At 40.0% G+C, this 21,762-nt stretch overlaps 1 protein-coding gene across 1 annotated transcript in view; it reads left to right on the top strand.

The window, feature by feature from the left end:
* The window catches only part of ARHGAP31 (Rho GTPase activating protein 31), a 47,151-nt gene that overhangs the window by 17,570 nt on the left and 7,819 nt on the right, over positions 1–21,762 (top strand). The window contains exons 2-3 of the mRNA XM_075848708.1: positions 13,315–13,442; positions 14,489–14,548. Coding sequence (XP_075704823.1) covers positions 13,315–13,442; positions 14,489–14,548 — 188 coding nt within the window. The remainder of the gene's footprint in view (positions 1–13,314; positions 13,443–14,488; positions 14,549–21,762) is intronic.

Raw genomic sequence — 21,762 nt, 5'->3', positions numbered from 1 at the left:
TAGTGCTCACATAATACTGTCATATAGTACTCACATAATACTGTCATATAGTGCTCACATAATACTGTCATAAAGTTCTTACATAATACTGTCATATAGTGCTTACATAATACTGTCATATAGTGCTTACATAACACCACCATATAGTGCTCACATAATACTGTCATATAGTGCTCACATAATACTGTCATATAGTGCTTACATAATACTGCCATATAGTGCTTACATAACACCACCATATAGTGCTCACATAATACTGTCCTATAGTACTCACATAACACCACCATATGTGCTCACATAATACTGCCATATAGTACTCCCATAATACTACCATATAGTTCACACATAATACTGTCATGTAGTTCTTACATAATACTGTCATATAGTGCTCACATAATACTGTCATAAAGTTCTTACATAATACTGTCATATAGTGCTCACATAATACTGTCATATAGTGCTCACATAATACTGCCATGTAATACCCACATAATACTGTCATATAGTGCTCACATAATACTGTCATATAGTGCTCACATAATACTGTCATAAAGTTCTTACATAATACTGTCATATAGTGCTCACATAATACTGTCATATAGTGCTCACATAATACTGTCATATAGTGCTTACATAATACTGTCATATAGTGCTCACATAATACTGTCATAAGTACTCACATAATAATAATGTAGAGGAAGAGTGATCCAGCGCTGATGTTGGTTTTAAAAGGGAAATGAGAGTCCCATGTTTATTAGAAAAAAAATTTGAGTAAAAATAGAACGGGAGACGCAGTCCCAAAGTGCAAGTAGTTAGGGTATATGCCCAAGCCTACGCGTTTCAAACGCGGTCTGCGTTCTTAATCATGGCAAGAAAGATAATGACCGTGTGTCTGGGGCTCTCTTGTATGCTGAATAATCAGCTGTAAGAGCCAGTATGCAAATGACGATGATTAGCGGAAATAGTCAGTCAAGGGGTAACTAACACCTAGCGGGCAAGTAAATAAATATATCGTAAAATCTAATCGATATAAAGATAATATGTGTACATCAAGTGTACAGTGTTCTTCAAAAGCGATTCTAGGATATAATATATAAATGTAACAACTTATGTATAGATGGTAATAAATAAGCCCGTTAATTATTGGTAAGCTCGTACAAAAGAGACTGAGACACCCGGTCGTACATATACTTGTACATACATGAAAAGCAAACATGACATGTTGACATATCAAAGAATTAAAAAAAAAAAAATATTTGTATATGGATAAGGTTAAAAAAGAATTGAAGAAAACAGAACAAACTATATATTTGTATAGTACAGTATTCATAATTCATCTACCGCGGGCCGTCGCGGGGATCCGATGGACGCTGTTGGAGACGCAGACCGGTGAGCTGGAGGTTCTCTCCCTGTTTCTATTACTCACATAATAGTTTTATATAATGCTCACATAATACTGTCATATAGTACTCACATAATAGTTTTATATAATGCTCACATAATACTGTCATATAATACTCACATAATACTACCATATAGTGCTTACATAATACTGTCATATAGTGCTTACATAATACAGTCATATAATACTCACATAATACTACCATATAGTGCTCACATAATACTGTCATATAGTGCTCACATAATACTGTCATATAGTACTCCCATAATACTACCATATAGTGCTCACATAATACTAAAATATAGTGCTCACATAATACTGCCATGTAATACCCACATAATACTGTCATATAGTGCTTACATAACACCACCATATAGTGCTCACATAATACTGTCCTATAGTACTCACATAATACTGCCATGTAATACCCACATAACACTGTCATATAGTGCTTACATAACACTACCATATAGTGCTCACATAATACTGTCATATAGTGCTCACATAATACTGCCATGTAATACCCACATAATACTGTCATATAGTGCTTACATAACACCACCATATAGTGCTCACATAATACTGTCCTATAGTACTCACATAATACTGTCATATAGTGCTCACATAATACTGTCATATAGTGCTCACATAATACTGTCATATAGTGCTTACATAATACTGCCATATAGTGCTTACATAACACCACCATATAGTGCTCACATAATACTGTCCTACAGTACTCACATAATACTGTCATATAGTGCTCACATAATACTTTCATATAGTGCTTATATAATACTGCCATATAGTGCTTACATAACACCACCATATAGTGCTCACATAATACTGTCCTATAGTACTCACATAACACCACCATATAGTGCTCACATAATACTGTCATATAGTGCTCACATAATACTGCCATGTAATACCCACATAATACTGTCATATAGTGCTTACATAACACAACCATATAGTGCTCACATAATACTGTCCTATAGTACTCACATAACACCACCATATAGTGCTCACATAATACTGTCCTATAGTGCTCACATAATACTGTCATATAGTGCTCACATAATACTGTCATATAGTGCTCACATAATACTGTCATATAGTGCTTACATAATACTGCCATATAGTGCTTACATAACACCACCATATAGTGCTCACATAATACTGTCCTATAGTACTCACATAACACCACCATATGTGCTCACATAATACTGTCATATAGTGCTCACATAATACTGCCATGTAATACCCACATAATACTGTCATATAGTGCTTACATAACACCACCATATAGTGCTCACATAATACTGTCCTATAGTACTCACATAACACCATTATATAGTGCTCACATAATACTGTCATATAGTGCTTACATAATACTGCCATGTAATACCCACATAATACTGTCATATAGTGCTTACATAACACCACCATATAGTGCTCACATAATACTGTCCTATAGTACTCACATAACACCACCATATAGTGCTCACATAATACTGTCATATAGTGCTCACATAATACTGCCATGTAATACCCACATAATACTGTCATATAGTGCTTACATGACACAACCATATAGTGCTCACATAATACTGTCCTATAGTACTCACATAACACCACCATATAGTGCTCACATAATACTGTCCTATAGTACTCACATAATACTGTCATATAGTGCTCACATAATACTATCATATAGTGCTCACATAATACTGTCATATAGTGCTTACATAATACTGCCATATAGTGCTTACATAACACCACCATATAGTGCTCACATAATACTGTCCTATAGTACTCACATAACACCACCATATGTGCTCACATAATACTGTCATATAGTGCTCACATAATACTGCCATGTAATACCCACATAATACTGTCATATAGTGCTTACATAACACCACCATATAGTGCTCACATAATACTGTCCTATAGTACTCACATAACACCATTATATAGTGCTCACATAATACTGTCATATAGTGCTTACATAATACTGCCATGTAATACCCACATAATACTGTCATATAGTGCTTACATAACACCACCATATAGTGCTCACATAATACTGTCCTATAGTACTCACATAACACCACCATATAGTGCTCACATAATACTGTCATATAGTGCTCACATAATACTGCCATGTAATACCCACATAATACTGTCATATAGTGCTTACATAACACAACCATATAGTGCTCACATAATACTGTCCTATAGTACTCACATAACACCACCATATAGTGCTCACATAATACTGTCCTATAGTACTCACATAATACTGTCATATAGTGCTCACATAATACTATCATATAGTGCTCACATAATACTGTCATATAGTGCTTACATAATACTGTCCTATAGTACTCACATAACACCACCATATAGTGCTCACATAATACTGTCCTATAGTACTCACATAACACCACCATATAGTTCTCACATAATACTGTCATATAGTGCTCACATAATACTGTAATATAGTGCTTACATAACACTGCCATATAGTGCTCACATAACACCACCATATAGTGCTCACATAATACTGTCCTATAGTACTCACATAACACCACCATATAGTGCTCACATAATACTGTCATATAGTACTCACATAACACCACCATATAGTGCTCACATAATACTGTCATATAGTGCTCACATAATACTGTCATATAGTGCTCACATAATACTGCCATATAGTGCTTACATAATACAGTTATATAATACTCACATAATACTACCATATAGTGCTCACATAATACTGTCCTATAGTACTCACATAACACCACCATATGTGCTCACATAATACTGTCATATAGTGCTCACATAATACTGCCATGTAATACCCACATAATACTGTCATATAGTGCTTACATAACACCACCATATAGTGCTCACATAATACTGTCCTATAGTACTCACATAACACCATTATATAGTGCTCACATAATACTGTCATATAGTGCTTACATAATACTGCCATGTAATACCCACATAATACTGTCATATAGTGCTTACATAACACCACCATATAGTGCTCACATAATACTGTCCTATAGTACTCACATAACACCACCATATAGTGCTCACATAATACTGTCATATAGTGCTCACATAATACTGCCATGTAATACCCACATAATACTGTCATATAGTGCTTACATAACACAACCATATAGTGCTCACATAATACTGTCCTATAGTACTCACATAACACCACCATATAGTGCTCACATAATACTGTCCTATAGTACTCACATAATACTGTCATATAGTGCTCACATAATACTATCATATAGTGCTCACATAATACTGTCATATAGTGCTTACATAATACTGTCCTATAGTACTCACATAACACCACCATATAGTGCTCACATAATACTGTCCTATAGTACTCACATAACACCACCATATAGTGCTCACATAATACTGTCATATAGTGCTCACATAATACTGTAATATAGTGCTTACATAACACTGCCATATAGTGCTCACATAACACCACCATATAGTGCTCACATAATACTGTCCTATAGTACTCACATAACACCACCATATAGTGCTCACATAATACTGTCATATAGTACTCACATAACACCACCATATAGTGCTCACATAATACTGTCATATAGTGCTCACATAATACTGTCATATAGTGCTCACATAATACTGCCATATAGTGCTTACATAATACAGTTATATAATACTCACATAATACTACCATATAGTGCTCACATAATACTGCCATATAGTGCTTACATAATACAGTTATATAATACTCACATAATACAGTTATATAATACTCACATAATACTACCATATAGTGCACACATAATACTGTTATATAATCACATAATACTGTCATATAGTGCTCAGATAATAATGTCATATACTGCTTGCATAATACTGTCATATAGTGCTCACATAATACTGTTATATAATCACATAATACTGTCATATAGTACTCACATAATACTGTCATATAGTGCTCAGATAATAATGTCATATACTGCTTGCATAATACTGTCATATAGTGCTTATCCAATACTACCATAATGTGCTGTTCTATAGTGGTCATATACTGCTATAACGTGAACACACAACATTGCTTTGTAATGTTTCAATAATAATGCTAAATACCCCTAAATAATATGACAGTGGGTGTCACAGGGTAAGCTTAGATCATGGAAGGGGTAGGGTGATGGAGGCCCCGGGGTAATTGTCCTTTTTACCAATGCTATAATCCAACTCTGAAATGAAATTGTCCTTTCTATTTTGCAATTATGGGACATGATTGCAATTTCTGCCGTTTCTGGATATTGCCACCAGATTGTAGTTGTGCAAAGTGTACAGTAGGTGGCAACAAGTTCTTTATTAGGGGCAATAAATAAGATCTCCTTTGGTCTCACATATAAGGATAGAGAAAAACTTCCATTTATTGGTCCCTTATACAAACATAGGCTTCCCTTTAGTCCTGCACGCTAGTAAGGAACGTGGTAACATGCTGCCACCTGCAGGTCAGTGTGAACAACAACAATGTGACATGAACGCTAATGTGCGGTGTAATATCTCCAGCCCTGCGTTAATAGTGGATCATGATTCCGTTAGGGTATGTTCACACGGCGGGGGTCCGTAACGGCTGAAATTACGGGGATGTTTCAGCCTGAAAACATCCCCGTAATTTCAGCCGTACCGGCATGTGCGGGCGCTTGAACGCCGCGTCAATTACGGCCGTAATTAGCGCTGCTATTCATTGGAGTCAATGAATAGCGGCTCCAATTACGGCCAAAGAAGTGACAGGTCACTTCTTCTACGCGGGCGTCTATTTACGCGCCGTCATTTGACAGCGGCGCGTAAATATACGCCTCGTGTGAACAGACAAACGTCTGCCCATTGCTTTCAATGGGCAGATGTTTGTCAGCGCTATTGAGGCGCTATTTTCGGGCGTAATTCGGGGCAAAAACGCCCGATTTACGTCCGTAAATAGGCCGTGTGAACATACCCTTAATATCCAAGACTTGCGCTAATCTCCGGCAGGATCGGGCACCAAATTTCCTAGATTCAAGTTTCCTGTTCTTTTAGTATAACAAGGGTATATAAAATAAAAAATAAAGCAACTTTGCAAATGGACTTGATTAAAAATATCGTACCGTTCTATGTCTACAGCTCCTATGCAAACCTACAGTATATGTCTCCATGGTTACAGACTACACACTTGTGTAGTCTGATCCTGCAATCATGATCTCCACTTGTTTGCTCTTTTACTGTCTACTATCTACTGCAGGATCAGACTACACAGGGTTTGTACTCTGTAACCATGGAGACACATAGGTCTGCATAGGAGCTGAATACACAAAACGGTACATGTTTATTTTTAATCAATACTATTTGAAAGTCAATATGGGCTTGACGCCACTCATACATAATCCACTACCAGCTCCTCATACCCACTGGAAATAGCAGCTCCTCATACCCACTGGAATTAGCAGCACCTGTAAGGCTTCATGCACACGGCCGTATTTTCGCAGCCACAGTTTATCCACATTTTTGCGGATAAATTGCGGATCCGTTCCTTTCCATGGCCCCATGCACATGACCGTGATTTACACAGATCGGTGCGGGGGCTGCAGATCTGGACCGCAAAAACTCAGGACAAGTAATTTTACGGTTTCCGGATTCGCCACTACTGGTGAATTGTGGATCCGTGAGTCTGGATGACACACTGATGCACAACAAGGGGTTTTTGCGGTCTGCCGGACCGCAATGGAAACGTGGTTTGGCGGTTTGCAAAACCAATATGATCGTGTCCATGAGGCCTTAGGTGGGGGTGGGGGTATAAACATCCCTTACCCAAGAGCCGATTAGGGGACATGAGGAAGGTTCAGTTCAGTATTGACCCCATAACATATGTAAATTAAGCCTAATTTATTGATTGAGTTAAAAGAGGGATGTCCCATAAAAGGGGGGCAAATCTTAATATTCTTAATATATCTAGTCGATGGATAGGCTGCATTCTCAGTGATGTCACCGGTCTCTATTGAATGGATAGGCTGCATTCTCAGTAATGTCACCGGTCTAGTGAATGGATAGGCTGCATTCTCAGTGATGTCACTGCTCTCTAGTCGATGGATAGGCTGCATTCTCAGTGATGTCACTGCTCTCTAGCGAATGGATAGGCTACATTCTTAGTGATGTCACTGCTCTCTAGTGGATGGATAGGCTGCATTCTCAGTGATGTCACTACTCTCTAGTGAATAGATAGGCTGCATTCTCAGTGATGTCACTGCTCTCTAGTGAATGGATAGGCTGCATTCTCAGAGGTCAATTCTCTCTAGTCGATGGATAGGCTGCATTCTCAGTGATGTCACTGCTCTCTAGTGAATGGATAGGCTACATTCTCAGTGATGTCACTGCTCTCTAGTGAATGGATAGGCTACATTCTCAGTGATATCACTGCTCTCTAGTGGATGGATAGGCTACATTCCCAGTGATGTCACTGCTCTCTAGTTGATGGATAGGCTGCATTCTCAGTGCTGTCACTGCTCTCTAGTGAATGGATAGGCTACATTCTCAGTGATGTCACTGCTTTCTAGTGAATCGATAGGCTGCATTCTCAGTGATGTCACTGCTCTCTAGTGGATGGATAGGCTGCATTCTTAGTGGTGTCACTGCTCTCTAGTGAATGTATAGGCTACATTGTCAGTGATGTCACCGCTCTCTAGTGAATGGATAGGCTGCATTCTCTGTGATGTCACCGCTCTCTAGTGGATGGATAGGCTGCATTTTCAATGATGTCACCGCTCTCTAGTGAATGGATAGGCTGTATTAGGAAGGTTCAGTTCAGCATTGACTCCATAACATATGTAAATTAAGCCTAATTTATTGATTGAGTTAAAAGAGGGATGTCCCATAAAAGGGGGGCAAATCTTAATATTCCGTAATAAGGTGCATTTCCCCTTTAAGTAAAGATGTTTGTGACCCTATAAAGTGCAGACCAGCTGCTCTGAGGAGGAGAATTTGTTACTCAGTTCATGGAGGATTGTGTTCTCTGCTGAGCATTTCATGCAGCGCTCTGAAGAGGGATTTATAATGAGCGCAGGAAGGGAGCAGGTGAGGACGTCCTTGAGTCTCAAAACTTCCAGAGAAAAGTTTCTGGAATTGTGAAGAATAAAAGTTAAGAAAATGTTTTGTGTCTCATATTCAGTCAAAGTCGTTTTCCTATAATTGGATCAATGAAAAGGCTGCATTCTCAGTGATGTCACTAGTCTCTAGTGAATGGATAGGCTGCATTATCAGTGATGTCACCGGTCTAGTGAATGGATAGGCTGCATTCTCAGTGATGTCACTGCTCTCTAGTCGATGGATAGGCTGCATTCTCAGTGATGTCACCGGTCTAGTGAATGGATAGGCTGCATTCTCAGTGATGTCACTGCTATCTAGTCGATGGATAGGCTGCATTCTCAGTGATGTCACCGGTCTCTAGTGAATGGATAGGCTGCATTCTCAGTGATGTCACCGGTCTAGTGAATGGATAGGCTGCATTCTCAGTGATGTCACTGCTCTCTAGTCGATGGATAGGCTGCATTCTCAGTGATGTCACTGCTCTCTAGCGAATGGATAGGCTACATTCTTAGTGATGTCACTGCTCTCTAGTGGATGGATAGGCTGCATTCTCAGTGATGTCACTACTCTCTAGTGAATAGATAGGCTGCATTCTCAGTGATGTCACTGCTCTCTAGTGAATGGATAGGCTGCATTCTCAGTGAGGTCATTTCTCTCTAGTCGATGGATAGGCTGCATTCTCAGTGATGTCACTGCTCTCTAGTGAATGGATAGGCTACATTCTCAGTGATGTCACTGCTCTCTAGTGAATGGATAGGCTACATTCTCAGTGATATCACTGCTCTCTAGTGGATGGATAGGCTACATTCCCAGTGATGTCACTGCTCTCTAGTTGAGGGATAGGCTGCATTCTCAGTGCTGTCACTGCTCTCTAGTGAATGGATAGGCTACATTCTCAGTGATGTCACTGCTTTCTAGTGAATCGATAGGCTGCATTCTCAGTGATGTCACTGCTCTCTAGTGGATGGATAGGCTGCATTCTTAGTGGTGTCACTGCTCTCTAGTGAATGTATAGGCTACATTGTCAGTGATGTCACCGCTCTCTAGTGAATGGATAGGCTGCATTCTCTGTGATGTCACCACTCTCTAGTGGATGGGTAGGCTGCATTTTCAATGATGTCACCGCTCTCTAGTGAATGGATAGGCTGTATTAGGAAGGTTCAGTTCAGCATTGACCCCATAACATATGTAAATTAAGCCTAATTTATTGATTGAGTTAAAAGAGGGATGTCCCATAAAAGGGGGGCAAATCTTAATATTCCATAATAAGGTGCATTTCCCCTTTAAGTAAAGATGTTTGTGACCCTATAATGTGCAGACCAGCTGCTCTGAGGAGGAGAATTTGTTACTCAGTTCATGGAGGATTGTGTTCTCTGTTGAGCATTTCATGCAGCGCTCTGAAGAGGGATTTATAATGAGCGCAGGAAGGGAGCAGGTGAGGACGTCCTTGAGTCTCAAAACTTCCAGAGAAAAGTTTCTGGAATTGTGAAGAATAAAAGTTAAGAAAATGTTTTGTGTCTCATATTCAGTCAAAGTCGTTTTCCTATAATTGGATCAATGAAAAGGCTGCATTCTCAGTGATGTCACTAGTCTCTAGTGAATGGATAGGCTGCATACTCAGTGATGTCATCAGTCTCTAGTGAATGGATAGGTTGCATTCTCAATGATGTCATCAGTCTCTAGTGAATGGATAGGCTGCATTCTCAGTGATGTCACTGGTCTCTAGTGAATGGATAGGCTGCATTCTCAATGATGTAATCAGTCTCTAGTGAATGGATAGGCTGCATTCTCAGTGATGTCACCGGTCTAGTGAATGGATAGGCTGCATTCTCAGTGATGTCACTGCTATCTAGTCGATGGATAGGCTGCATTCTCAGTGATGTCACCGGTCTAGTGAACGGATAGGCTGCATTCTCAGTGATGTCACTGCTATCTAGTCGATGGATAGGCTGCATTCTCAGTGATGTCACCGGTCTCTAGTGAATGGATAGGCTGCATTCTCAGTGATGTCACCGGTCTAGTGAATGGATAGGCTGCATTCTCAGTGATGTCACTGCTCTCTAGTCGATGGATAGGCTGCATTCTCAGTGATGTCACTGCTCTCTAGCGAATGGATAGGCTACATTCTTAGTGATGTCACTGCTCTCTAGTGGATGGATAGGCTGCATTCTCAGTGATGTCACTGCTCTCTAGTGAATGGATAGGCTGCATTCTCAGTGAGGTCAATTCTCTCTAGTCGATGGATAGGCTGCATTCTCAGTGATGTCACTGCTCTCTAGTGAATGGATAGGCTACATTCTCAGTGATGTCACTGCTCTCTAGTGAATGGATAGGCTACATTCTCAGTGATATCACTGCTCTCTAGTGGATGGATAGGCTACATTCCCAGTGATGTCACTGCTCTCTAGTTGATGGATAGGCTGCATTCTCAGTGCTGTCACTGCTCTCTAGTGAATGGATAGGCTACATTCTCAGTGATGTCACTGCTTTCTAGTGAATCGATAGGCTGCATTCTCAGTGATGTCACTGCTCTCTAGTGGATGGATAGGCTGCATTCTTAGTGGTGTCACTGCTCTCTAGTGAATGTATAGGCTACATTGTCAGTGATGTCACCGCTCTCTAGTGAATGGATAGGCTGCATTCTCTGTGATGTCACCGCTCTCTAGTGGATGGATAGGCTGCATTTTCAATTATGTCACCGCTCTCTAGTGAATGGATAGGCTGTATTATCAGTGATGTCACCAGGCTCTAGTGAATGGATAGGCTTTATTCTCAGTAATGTCACCACTCTAGTGAATGGATAGGCTATATTCTCACTGATGCCACCGGTCTCTATTGAAAGGATAGGCTGCTTTCTCAGTGATGTCACTTCTGTTCTAGTGAATGAATAGGCTGTATTTTCAGTAATGTCACTGGTCTCTAGTAAATGAATAGACTGCATTCTCAATGATGTCACTGCTCTATAGTGAATGGATAGGCTGTGTTCTCAGTGATGTCACTTGTCTCTAGTGAATGGATAGGCTGCATTCTCAGTGATGTCACGGCTCTATAGTAAATTGATAGGCTACATTCTCAGTGATGTCACTTCTGCTCTAGTAAATGGATAGCCTACATTCTCAGTGATGTCATCAGTTTCTAGTGAATGGATAGGCTGCATTCTCAGTGATGTCACTTCTGCTCTTGTGAATGAATAGTCTGTATTTTCAGTAATGTGACTGCTCTCTAGTGAATGGATAGGCTGTATTTTCAGTAATGTCACTGCTCTCTAGTGAATGGATAGGCTGTATTTTCAGTAATGTGACTGCTCTCTAGTGAATGGATAGGCTGTATTTTCAGTAATGTCACTGCTCTCTAGCGAATGGATAGGCTACATTCTCAGTAATGTGACTGCTCTCTAGTGAATGGATAGGCTGTATTTTCAGTAATGTCACTGCTCTCTAGTGAATGGATGGGCTGTATTCTCAGTAATGTCGCTGTTCTTTAGTGAAGGTATAGGCTTCATTCTCAGTGATTACCAAAAATAGAAAAAGCGAGACAGCACATCCACAAATAAAGGGAATTTAGTCATCCACAAATACGACATTTCAACCCAACAGGGCCTTTCTCCAATATGCTTGAGAAAGACCCTGTTGGGTTGAAGCGTCACATTTGTGGGTGAATAAATTCCCTTCATTTTTGGGTGTGCTGTCTAGTTTATTCTATTTTTGGTATCCACTAAGGGACTGTGGACCAAGTTCTGTTGAGGCTTGCACCCATTACCATTCATTCATCCATCCGGTGCTGTGATATATTTGTGTTGCTTGTATTACATTCTCAGTGATGTCATCAGTTTCTAGTGAACAGATAGGCTATATTCTAAGTAATGTCACCAGTCTCCAGTGGATGGATAGACTGCATACTCAGTAATGTCTCTGGTCTCTAGTGAATGGATAGGCTGCATTCTTAGTGATGTCACTGGTCTCTAGTGGATGGATAGGCTGTATTCTCAGTAATGTCACCAGTCTCTAGTGAATAGATAGGCTGTATTCTCAGTGATGTCACCGCTCTCTAGTTAATAGATAGGCTGTATTCTCAGTGGTGTCACTGGTCTCTAGTGAATGGATAGGCTGCATTCTCAGTGATGTCATCAGTCTCTAGTGAATGGATAGGCTGCATACTCAGTGATGTCATCAGTCTCTAGTGAATGGATAGGTTGCATTCTCAATGATGTCATCAGTCTCTAGTGAATGGATAGGCTGCATTCTCAGTGATGTCACTGGTCTCTAGTGAATGGATAGGCTGCATTCTCAATGATGTAATCAGTCTCTAGTGAATGGATAGGCTGCATTCTCAGTGATGTCACTGGTCTCTAGTGAATGGATAGGCTGCATTCTCAGTGATGTCATCAGTCTCTAGTGAATGGATAGGCTGCACACTCAGTGATGTCACTGGTCTCTAGTGAAAGGATAGGCTGCATTCTCAGTGATGTCACTGGTCTCTAGTGAATGGATAGGCTGCACACTCAGTGATGTCACTGGTCTCTAGTGAATGTATAGGCTGCATTCTCAGTGATGTCATCAGTCTCTAGTGAATGGATAGGCTGCATTCTCAGTGATGTACTTTGTATATTATTGTACTTTATGTAGCCATAATTCTTTTAGCGCTCGTCATTTGCATGTTGCTGCCGTTTTAATCTTAATCTACATTTCACTGATTCAGGAGTATTTTCCAAATCCTAAACTATTATGACTATCATGTTTTTTCTTGGCACTTTCCTACAGGAGGAAACTTTCCACCAAGTCTAAAAAATGGAGATCCATATTCAACCTCGGCCGTTCTGGAACTGAATCCAAATCTAAACTAAGCCGTAATGGCAGTGTGTTCGTCAGAGGGCAGAAAGAAATGGGCGGTAAGTAAATACGAAGGGTCCACTGTGATCTCGAGCGTCCCGCATGTAATGTCGTTTCCGGCGTAAATTATATAACATTTGTCAAGCCTTTCATTGCCCTTTCCGCTCCTTTCCAGCCACATTTTTTTGTATAGTGCTGTGAGCACAATTTTTGGCGCAAATTGCGAGTTTTGAGATATTTGCGATTTTTCTACACCTGAAAACTGGCGCAGAAAGAATAATAAATTACCCCTATAGAGTTATATGATAAAATTCTGTCTTCCTGCAGCCACCACTAGAGGGAGCTTTAGAGCTTATTGCATACTGTTTATACATTAACCTCTATAATAAATCAGTATTCAATGAGCTCCCTCTAGTGGTGGCTGCAGGCAGACAGCATTTTCGCATTTAGCTCTGTCTATGCAAGAGATTTGGAGCTCTGTATCAGAAAAACAGCACCAATTGCTGTAAAGATACATTAAGAAATGAGCACATATTGACATGGTGTTAAAAGATGAACACTCGCTGTGAGGCGGAACTCCATGCTTCCCCTCTAACTGAGGCTTGTTTCATAATATATCTTTATAAGGTTCAGATTTTCTGTTACAGAGCTCCAAACCCTCTACATATACAGAGTTAAATTCAACAATTCTGTCTGCCTGCAGCCACCACTAGGGGGAGCTTAGAAGCTCACTGCCTACTGTTTATACAGCTCCCTTTGAATGCAGTATGCAGTCAGCTCCTGATCGCCCTCTAGTGGTGACTGCAGGCAGATAGAATTTTATCATGTAACACTGGAGGGGATTTGGAGCTCTGTATCGGAAAAACGGAGCTCCAACCGCTATAAGAAATATAATAAAAAATAATCAGTACAGAATTTTAGACCTAAAAATTATTTTACATTGTGTTAAAGGAAACTAGTAGAATTGTGAATACAGCTTTGGATGGGAATGGAGAAGAAAACATCCCATTCCTCAACATTTTGTGTCGTTTTCACACTGCGAAATTGACAGATGTTATAAATGAGACTTTTCCTTATATATAATACTGAACGTCTCTCTCCGCAGAGAAAGCCGCCATACGACCGGCTAAGAGCATGGACTCCTTGTGCTCGTTACCTACAGAAGGTCAGTAAAATCTCATCTATGAGCTGGAAAATTTGTACACCCGTCAAGGGCACATCAATCATTTCCAGCATTGCCGAAAATAATATTTACAAGTCGTGGCAGTCAGATCACAAGCAGTGAGAATTATTGTCGCTCTGCAGGTGATTGATGCTGCCTGGCCGCCTGTCATGTAGAGGATTTGGTACTTTGTCATCTATTTTTCTGTACTCGCAGCAGGTCCTGGTTTATTGTGCGTTATAAACATGTCTGAGCGCAAACAAAATGTGTGATTGACGTCTCCAGCCTCGTCGCCATGAATAATCCCGTCTATTACCGGTGATACGAGAGGCGGGTGTTATATAATTATAGTATAATATCACCGTCCGGTCATTACTGCATTGTCATTACCATGATGGGGCGCCACAAAAACGTATAATCCGCCTAAAGCAAAATATTTTTTCCTGTATTTATAAAGCGCCAACATATTCCGCGGCGCAGCACAGACGTGTTCACCGTTCATATCAGTCTCTGGGAATCACAACTTAATCTACTGCAATCACACAAACTAGTGTCGGAGGAAACTGGAAAACACAATGGAAAACCACCAAACACGGGGAGAACGTGCAGATGTAGCCATCTTTATCTTCACATCTTGACTTTTTACGCATTAAATATACAGTGTCAAGAAACATTAACTTGACTTTTTCAATGGCTTTTGTTGTGTGATGTCACGATGCAGCAAGTTATCAGAGTCAAGATAAAGATGGCTACATCCGTATAAACTCTATGCAGATGTTGTCCTGGTCATTTATTTTATCTATCTATCCATCTATCTATCTATCTATCTATCTATCTATCTATCTATCTATCTATCTATCTATCTATCTATCTATCTATCTATCTATCTATCTCATATCTATCTATCTATCTATCTATCTATCTATCTATCTATCTATCTATCTATCTATCTATCTATCTATCTATCTATCTATCTATCTATCTCATATCTATCTATCTATCTATCTCATATGTATCATCTATCTATCTATCTATCTATCTATCTCATATCTATCTCATATCTATCTATCTATCTATCTATCTATCTATCTATCTCATATCTATCTCATATCTATCTATCTATCTATCTATCTATCTATCTATCTATCTATCTATCTATCTATCTATCTATCTCTCATATCTCTCATTATCTATCTATCTATCTATCTATCTATCTATCTATCCATCTATCTATCTCATATCTATCTCCTATCTATCTGTCTATCTATCTATCTATCTATCTATCTATCTATCTATCTATCTATCTATCTATCTATCTATCTATCTATCTATCTCTCATATCTCTCATTATCTATCTATCTATCTATCTATCTATCTATCTATCTATCTATCTATCTATCTATCTATCTATCCATCTATCTATCTCATATCTATCTCATATCTATCTATCTATCTATCTATCTATCTATCTATCTATCTATCTATCTATCTATCTATCTATCTATCTCTCATATCTCTCATTATCTATCTATCTATCTATCTATCTATCTATCTATCTATCTATCTATCTATCTATCTATCTATCTATCTCTCATATCTCTCATTATCTATCTATCTATCTATCTATCTATCTATCCATCTATCTATCTCATATCTATCTCATATCTATCTATCTATCTATCTATCTATCTATCTATCTATCTATCTATCTATCTATCTCTCATATCTCTCATTATCTATCTATCTATCTATTTATCCATCTATCTATCTCATATCTATCTATCTATCTATCTATCTATCTATCTATCTATCTATCTATCTATCTATCTATCTATCTATCTATCTATCTCTCATATCTCTCATTATCTATCTATCTATCTATCTATCTATCTATCTATCTATCTATCTATCTATCTATCTATCTATCTATCTATCTATCTATCTATCTATCTATCTATCTATCTATCTATCTATCTCATGATCTATCTATCTATCTATCTATCTATCTATCTATCTATCTATCTATCTATCTATCTATCTATCTATCTATCTATCTATCTATCTATTTATCTATCTATCTATCTATCCATCTATCTATCTCATATCTATCTCATATCTATCTATCTATCTATCTATCTATCTATCTATCTATCTATCTATCTATCTATCTATCTATCTATCTATCTATCTATCTATCTATCTATCTATCTCTCATTATCTATCTATCTCTCATTATCTATCTATCTATCTATCTATCTATCTATCTATCTATCTATCTATCTATCTATCTATCTATCTATCTATCTATCTATCTATCTATCTCAATTCAATTCAATTCAAAGAAGCTTTATTGGCAGGACCAAATACATATTAGCATTGCCAAAGCAAGTAAGAAGTAAGGGAATGAGGGATAGGGACTGAGGGATTGGGGGATAGGGACATATCTAGGGTCGGGGTTATACAAGTCCATGGCATATCATGTCTCTCTCAGTTTATGGCATGCAGTGACATATTGTGCCGCTGTGCCCACTGTGGTTTCCTCTTCACCCAGCAGGATGTAGAGTTTCTCTTGCTCTTCCATGGAGCTGAAGTCCGGTAAGAGATCAGAGAGTCTCCTGAAGTGAGTGTCCCTCACTGCTGAGTATTTGGAGCAGTGTAGCAGGAAGTGAGTCTCATCCTCCACGGCCTCCTGGTCGCACTGTTGGCACAGTCGGCTCTCCCTGGGCTTGTAGGTCTGTCTGTGGCGCCCGGATTCGATGAGCAGGTTGTGGGCGCTCAGTCTGTAGCGGCTCAGGATCTGTCTGTCTCTGGGGTTCGGCAGTTTCTCCAGATATGGCGCCAGTTTATATTCCTGCTGTAGACTATGGTATATTGTCAGTTTCTGGGATGTCTTTATGTCGTTCCTCCAGTCACTGATATACTCCTCTTGGCCTTTGTTTATTGTCTTCTTGATTTCGGCTTTTGTGAGGCCGCGCTGGGTGACATTTTCTTCAGGCCGGGTCAGGGTGAGATGTTCTGGGGGGCCTGGTTTACCTGGGACCCCTTGGTGTAACAGGGCTTTATGGTGATAGGAACTTTGCCTGCTGCTGTGTAGATGGGCCCAGAATGATAGCGCCCTCTTCTGGATTGTGAGGTGTAGTGGGAATCTGCCCAGTTCTGCCCGACAGGCACTATTTGAGGTGCTCCGATGGACTTGGAGAAGGTGTTTGCAGAATTCTAGGTGGAAGATTTCTGTTGGGCTGGAATCCCACCTTGACCAGTCTGGGTATGTGTCCGGACCCCAGACTTCACTGGCATACAGGAGGATTGGGGAGATGATGGAGTCAAAGATTTTCAGCCAGACCGTCACTGGTGGTTTGAGATGATAGAGTTTTCGTCTGATGGCATAGAAGGTTTTGCACGCCTTGTCTTTCAGAATCTCTATGGCTTGTTTAAAGCTTCCTGATTGGTTGGTTTCTAGGCCCAGGTAAGTGTACCTGTCGGTCGCTGTGATTGTGGCGTTATTTAGTGTGAAGGTCGGGTGCCTGGGGGATTTTGAGTTTCTCTTCTGGAACACCATGATGTTGGTTTTCTTGGCATTGATGGGTAGTGCCCACGTGGAGCTGAATTTTTCTAGGATTTGCAGGTTGTCTTGGAGACCTTTCTCGGTTGGTGATAGTAACAGAAGGTCATCTGCATACAACAGGAATTTCACCTGGGTGTCATGGAGGGCGAGACCTGGTGCTGAGGAGGATTCAGAGCTGTGGCCAGTTCATTGATGTAGATGTTGAAGAGCGTTGGACTGAGGCTGCAGCCTTGTCTGACTCCTCGGCTCTGCTGGAAATCAGCCGTTCTTCTCCCGTTCACCTTCACGCTGCATCTGTTGTCTGTGTAGGAGCTTCTGATGACGTCATAGGTTTTACCTCCTATTCCGCTCTCCAGCAGTTTCAGGAATAGGCCCGGGTGCCACACTGAGTCGAAGGCCTTCTTAAAGTCCACAAAACAGGCGTAAATCTTCCCATGCTTTGTATTGTGGACGTGGCTCTTGATGAGGCTGCGCAGGGTGTAGATGTGGTCAGTGGTGCGGTGGTTTGGCATGAACCCAGCTTGGCTTTGGTGGAGGACATTGTGCTGGGTGAGGAAGCTGAGGATTCTCTTATTCAGGATGCTGCTGAACAGTTTCCCCAGGTTGCTGCTGACACATATCCCTCGGTAGTTGGCCGGGTCGTACCTGTCCCCACTCTTGTGGATTGGTGTTATAAGGCCTTGGTTCCAGATTTGCGGGAAGTAGCCGGCACTCAGCACTATATTAAATAGTTTTACTATTGCGGCCTGTATTTCTGGCGGGCTGTGTTTTATCATTTCTGGTGAGATTCTGTCTAGGCCGCTGGATTTTTTACACCTTATGTCTGAGGTTCTCTCTGTTACTTCTTGCAGTGTTATTGGTGCGTCCAGGGGGTTTTGAGAATCTTTAAGTGTTTCCTCCATCGCCTTCAATTTTGATATTATTTGTTTTTGTTCTTGGCTTTGTTCTTCTTTCGGGATATCTTTGTAGAGGTCCCTGAAATATTGGAGCCAGATGTTGCCATTTTGAATATGAAGGTTGTTTTTCTTGCAATTTTTGCCCATGTGTTTCCATAATTCCCAGAACGAGTTGTCATGGAGGGCATCTTGGAGTTGGGTAAGTTTGGTGGAGATGTGCCTTTGTTTTTTCTTTCGGAGGATGGTCTTGTATTGCCTCTGTATGTTGCTGTAGGCCTCCTTCAGACCGGTGTTGTTTGGGTCTCGGTGCTTCTTATTTGAGGCATTTCTTAGGGTCTTCCGTACTTCTTTGCACTCACGGTCAAACCAACCGTTAGGATGTATTTCTTGTGGCCTCTTGTAGTCACATCTTTTCAGGTCAGACTTCTCTGCCATGGTATAGAATATATTATTGAGGTCAATTACGGCCTGATTGACCCCTCCTGGGCTTGTCTCATACACCTTGTTGTAGAGGTTGTGAAGCATCTCCTGCACTTCTGGTCTGTTCATTGTCTCTTTATATTTTATAGTTGACGTTTTGGACCATTTATAAGATGGGGGCAGGTTGAAGAGGCCGGTTTGATGTGGTTTTTGTGCAGATGGTTTGGTTGTGGATTTGATGTATAGAAGTAATTGGTTGTGATCTGACAGGTGCGTTTGTGGAGTGACTATGAGTGCGCCAATGTTTGCGGGGTCCATGTCCGTGATGGCATAGTCTACTACACTGCTGCCTACATGGGAGTTTAGTGTATACCTTCCTAAAGAGTCTCCCTTGGTGCGGCCATTCAGTATGTGGAGTCCTAAGCTTCGACATAGATTCAGTAGTTTTTTCCCGCTTTTGTTGACGGTGCTGTCATAGCTGTTTCTCTCTTTCTGTAGCGAGTTATGACAGTCGCCTCTGCTCCAAAGATGAAGATATTTCCATCATTGGTCAGGTAGTCTTTATCTCTCCCCGTTCTTGCATTGAGGTCTCCGTAGATGAGAACGCTGCCCAGGGTCTGGAAATGGGCGGCTTCCCTTTGTATAATCTCAAAGCTGTCTGGGTTGGAGTACGGGGACTCTGGCGGTGCGATGTACGTTGCGCAGAGATACATGTCAGACTGAGAGGTGAGGATGGAGCTGCCTATTCTTATCCAGATGTGGCTGTCTCCTCGCTTCACGGCTTTGATCTGCTCATGGAGCTCCTCCTTGTACCAGACTAATATTCCTCCTGAACACCGACCCTGCTTGATGTGTTTATTTTTCAGGGCGGGGACAGAGATTTCCCTGTATCCAGTGGGCACCAGGGACTCATTCTCTGTCCTAGTCCATGTTTCCAGGAGGATTTGTATATCGATATTTTTCAGTCTTTGGATGAAGTCTGGATCGTTAATTTTGCATCCAAAGGCTGAGGCGTTGAGGCCTTGAATATTCCAGCTGCTGATTATAAAGGACGTCATTGTGTGTCCATATACCTTGTAATGAGCGGCGCTGTGTAGGACGGGCTGGAGATGTGACTGTTGGATGTGTTGTAGATGTTCTCGTGTTGTACAGTCACATTAGTTTTTTACATAGAGTGCTGAGCACTATCTATCTATCTATCTATCTATCTATCTATCTATCTATCTATCTATCTATCTATCTATCTATCTATCTATCTATCTCATATCTATCTCATATCTATCTATCTATCTCATATCTATCTATCTATCTATCTATCTATCTATCTATCTATCTATCTATCTATCTATCTATCTATCTATCTATCTATCTATCTATCTATCTCATATCTCTCTATCTATCTATCTATCTATCTATCTATCTATCTATCTATCTATCTATCTATCTATCTATCTATCTATCTATCTATCTATCTATCTATCTATCTAATATCTATCTATCTATCTAATATCTATCTATCTATCTATCTATCTATCTATCTATCTATCTATCTATCTATCTATCTATCTATCTATCTATCTATCTATCTATCTATCTATCTATCTATCTATCTATCTATCTATCATCTCCTATCTATCTATCTATCTATCTCCTATCTATCTATCTATCTATCTATCTATCTATCTATCTATCTATCTATCTATCTATCTATCTATCTATCTATCTATCTATCTATCTATCTATCTATCTATCTCATATCTATCTCATATCTATCTATCTATCTATCTATCTATCTATCTATCTATCTATCTATCTATCTATCTATCTATCTATCTATCTATCTATCTATCTATCTATCTATCTATCTATCTATCTCTCATTATCTATCTATCTATCTATCTATCTATCTATCTATCTATCTATCTATCTATCTATCTATCTATCTATCTATCTATCTATCTCAATTCAATTCAATTCAAAGAAGCTTTATTGGCAGGACCAAATACATATTAGCATTGCCAAAGCAAGTAAGAAGTAAGGGAATGAGGGATAGGGACTGAGGGATTGGGGGATAGGGACATATCTAGGGTCGGGGTTATACAAGTCCATGGCATATCATGTCTCTCTCAGTTTATGGCATGCAGTGACATATTGTGCCGCTGTGCCCACTGTGGTTTCCTCTTCACCCAGCAGGATGTAGAGTTTCTCTTGCTCTTCCATGGAGCTGAAGTCCGGTAAGAGATCAGAGAGTCTCCTGAAGTGAGTGTCCCTCACTGCTGAGTATTTGGAGCAGTGTAGCAGGAAGTGAGTCTCATCCTCCACGGCCTCCTGGTCGC

This window comes from Rhinoderma darwinii, unplaced genomic scaffold (genome assembly GCF_050947455.1).
Source record: "Rhinoderma darwinii isolate aRhiDar2 unplaced genomic scaffold, aRhiDar2.hap1 Scaffold_4517, whole genome shotgun sequence".
Taxonomy (NCBI): domain Eukaryota; kingdom Metazoa; phylum Chordata; class Amphibia; order Anura; family Rhinodermatidae; genus Rhinoderma; species Rhinoderma darwinii.
This window is presented reverse-complemented; position numbering and strand designations above follow the sequence as displayed.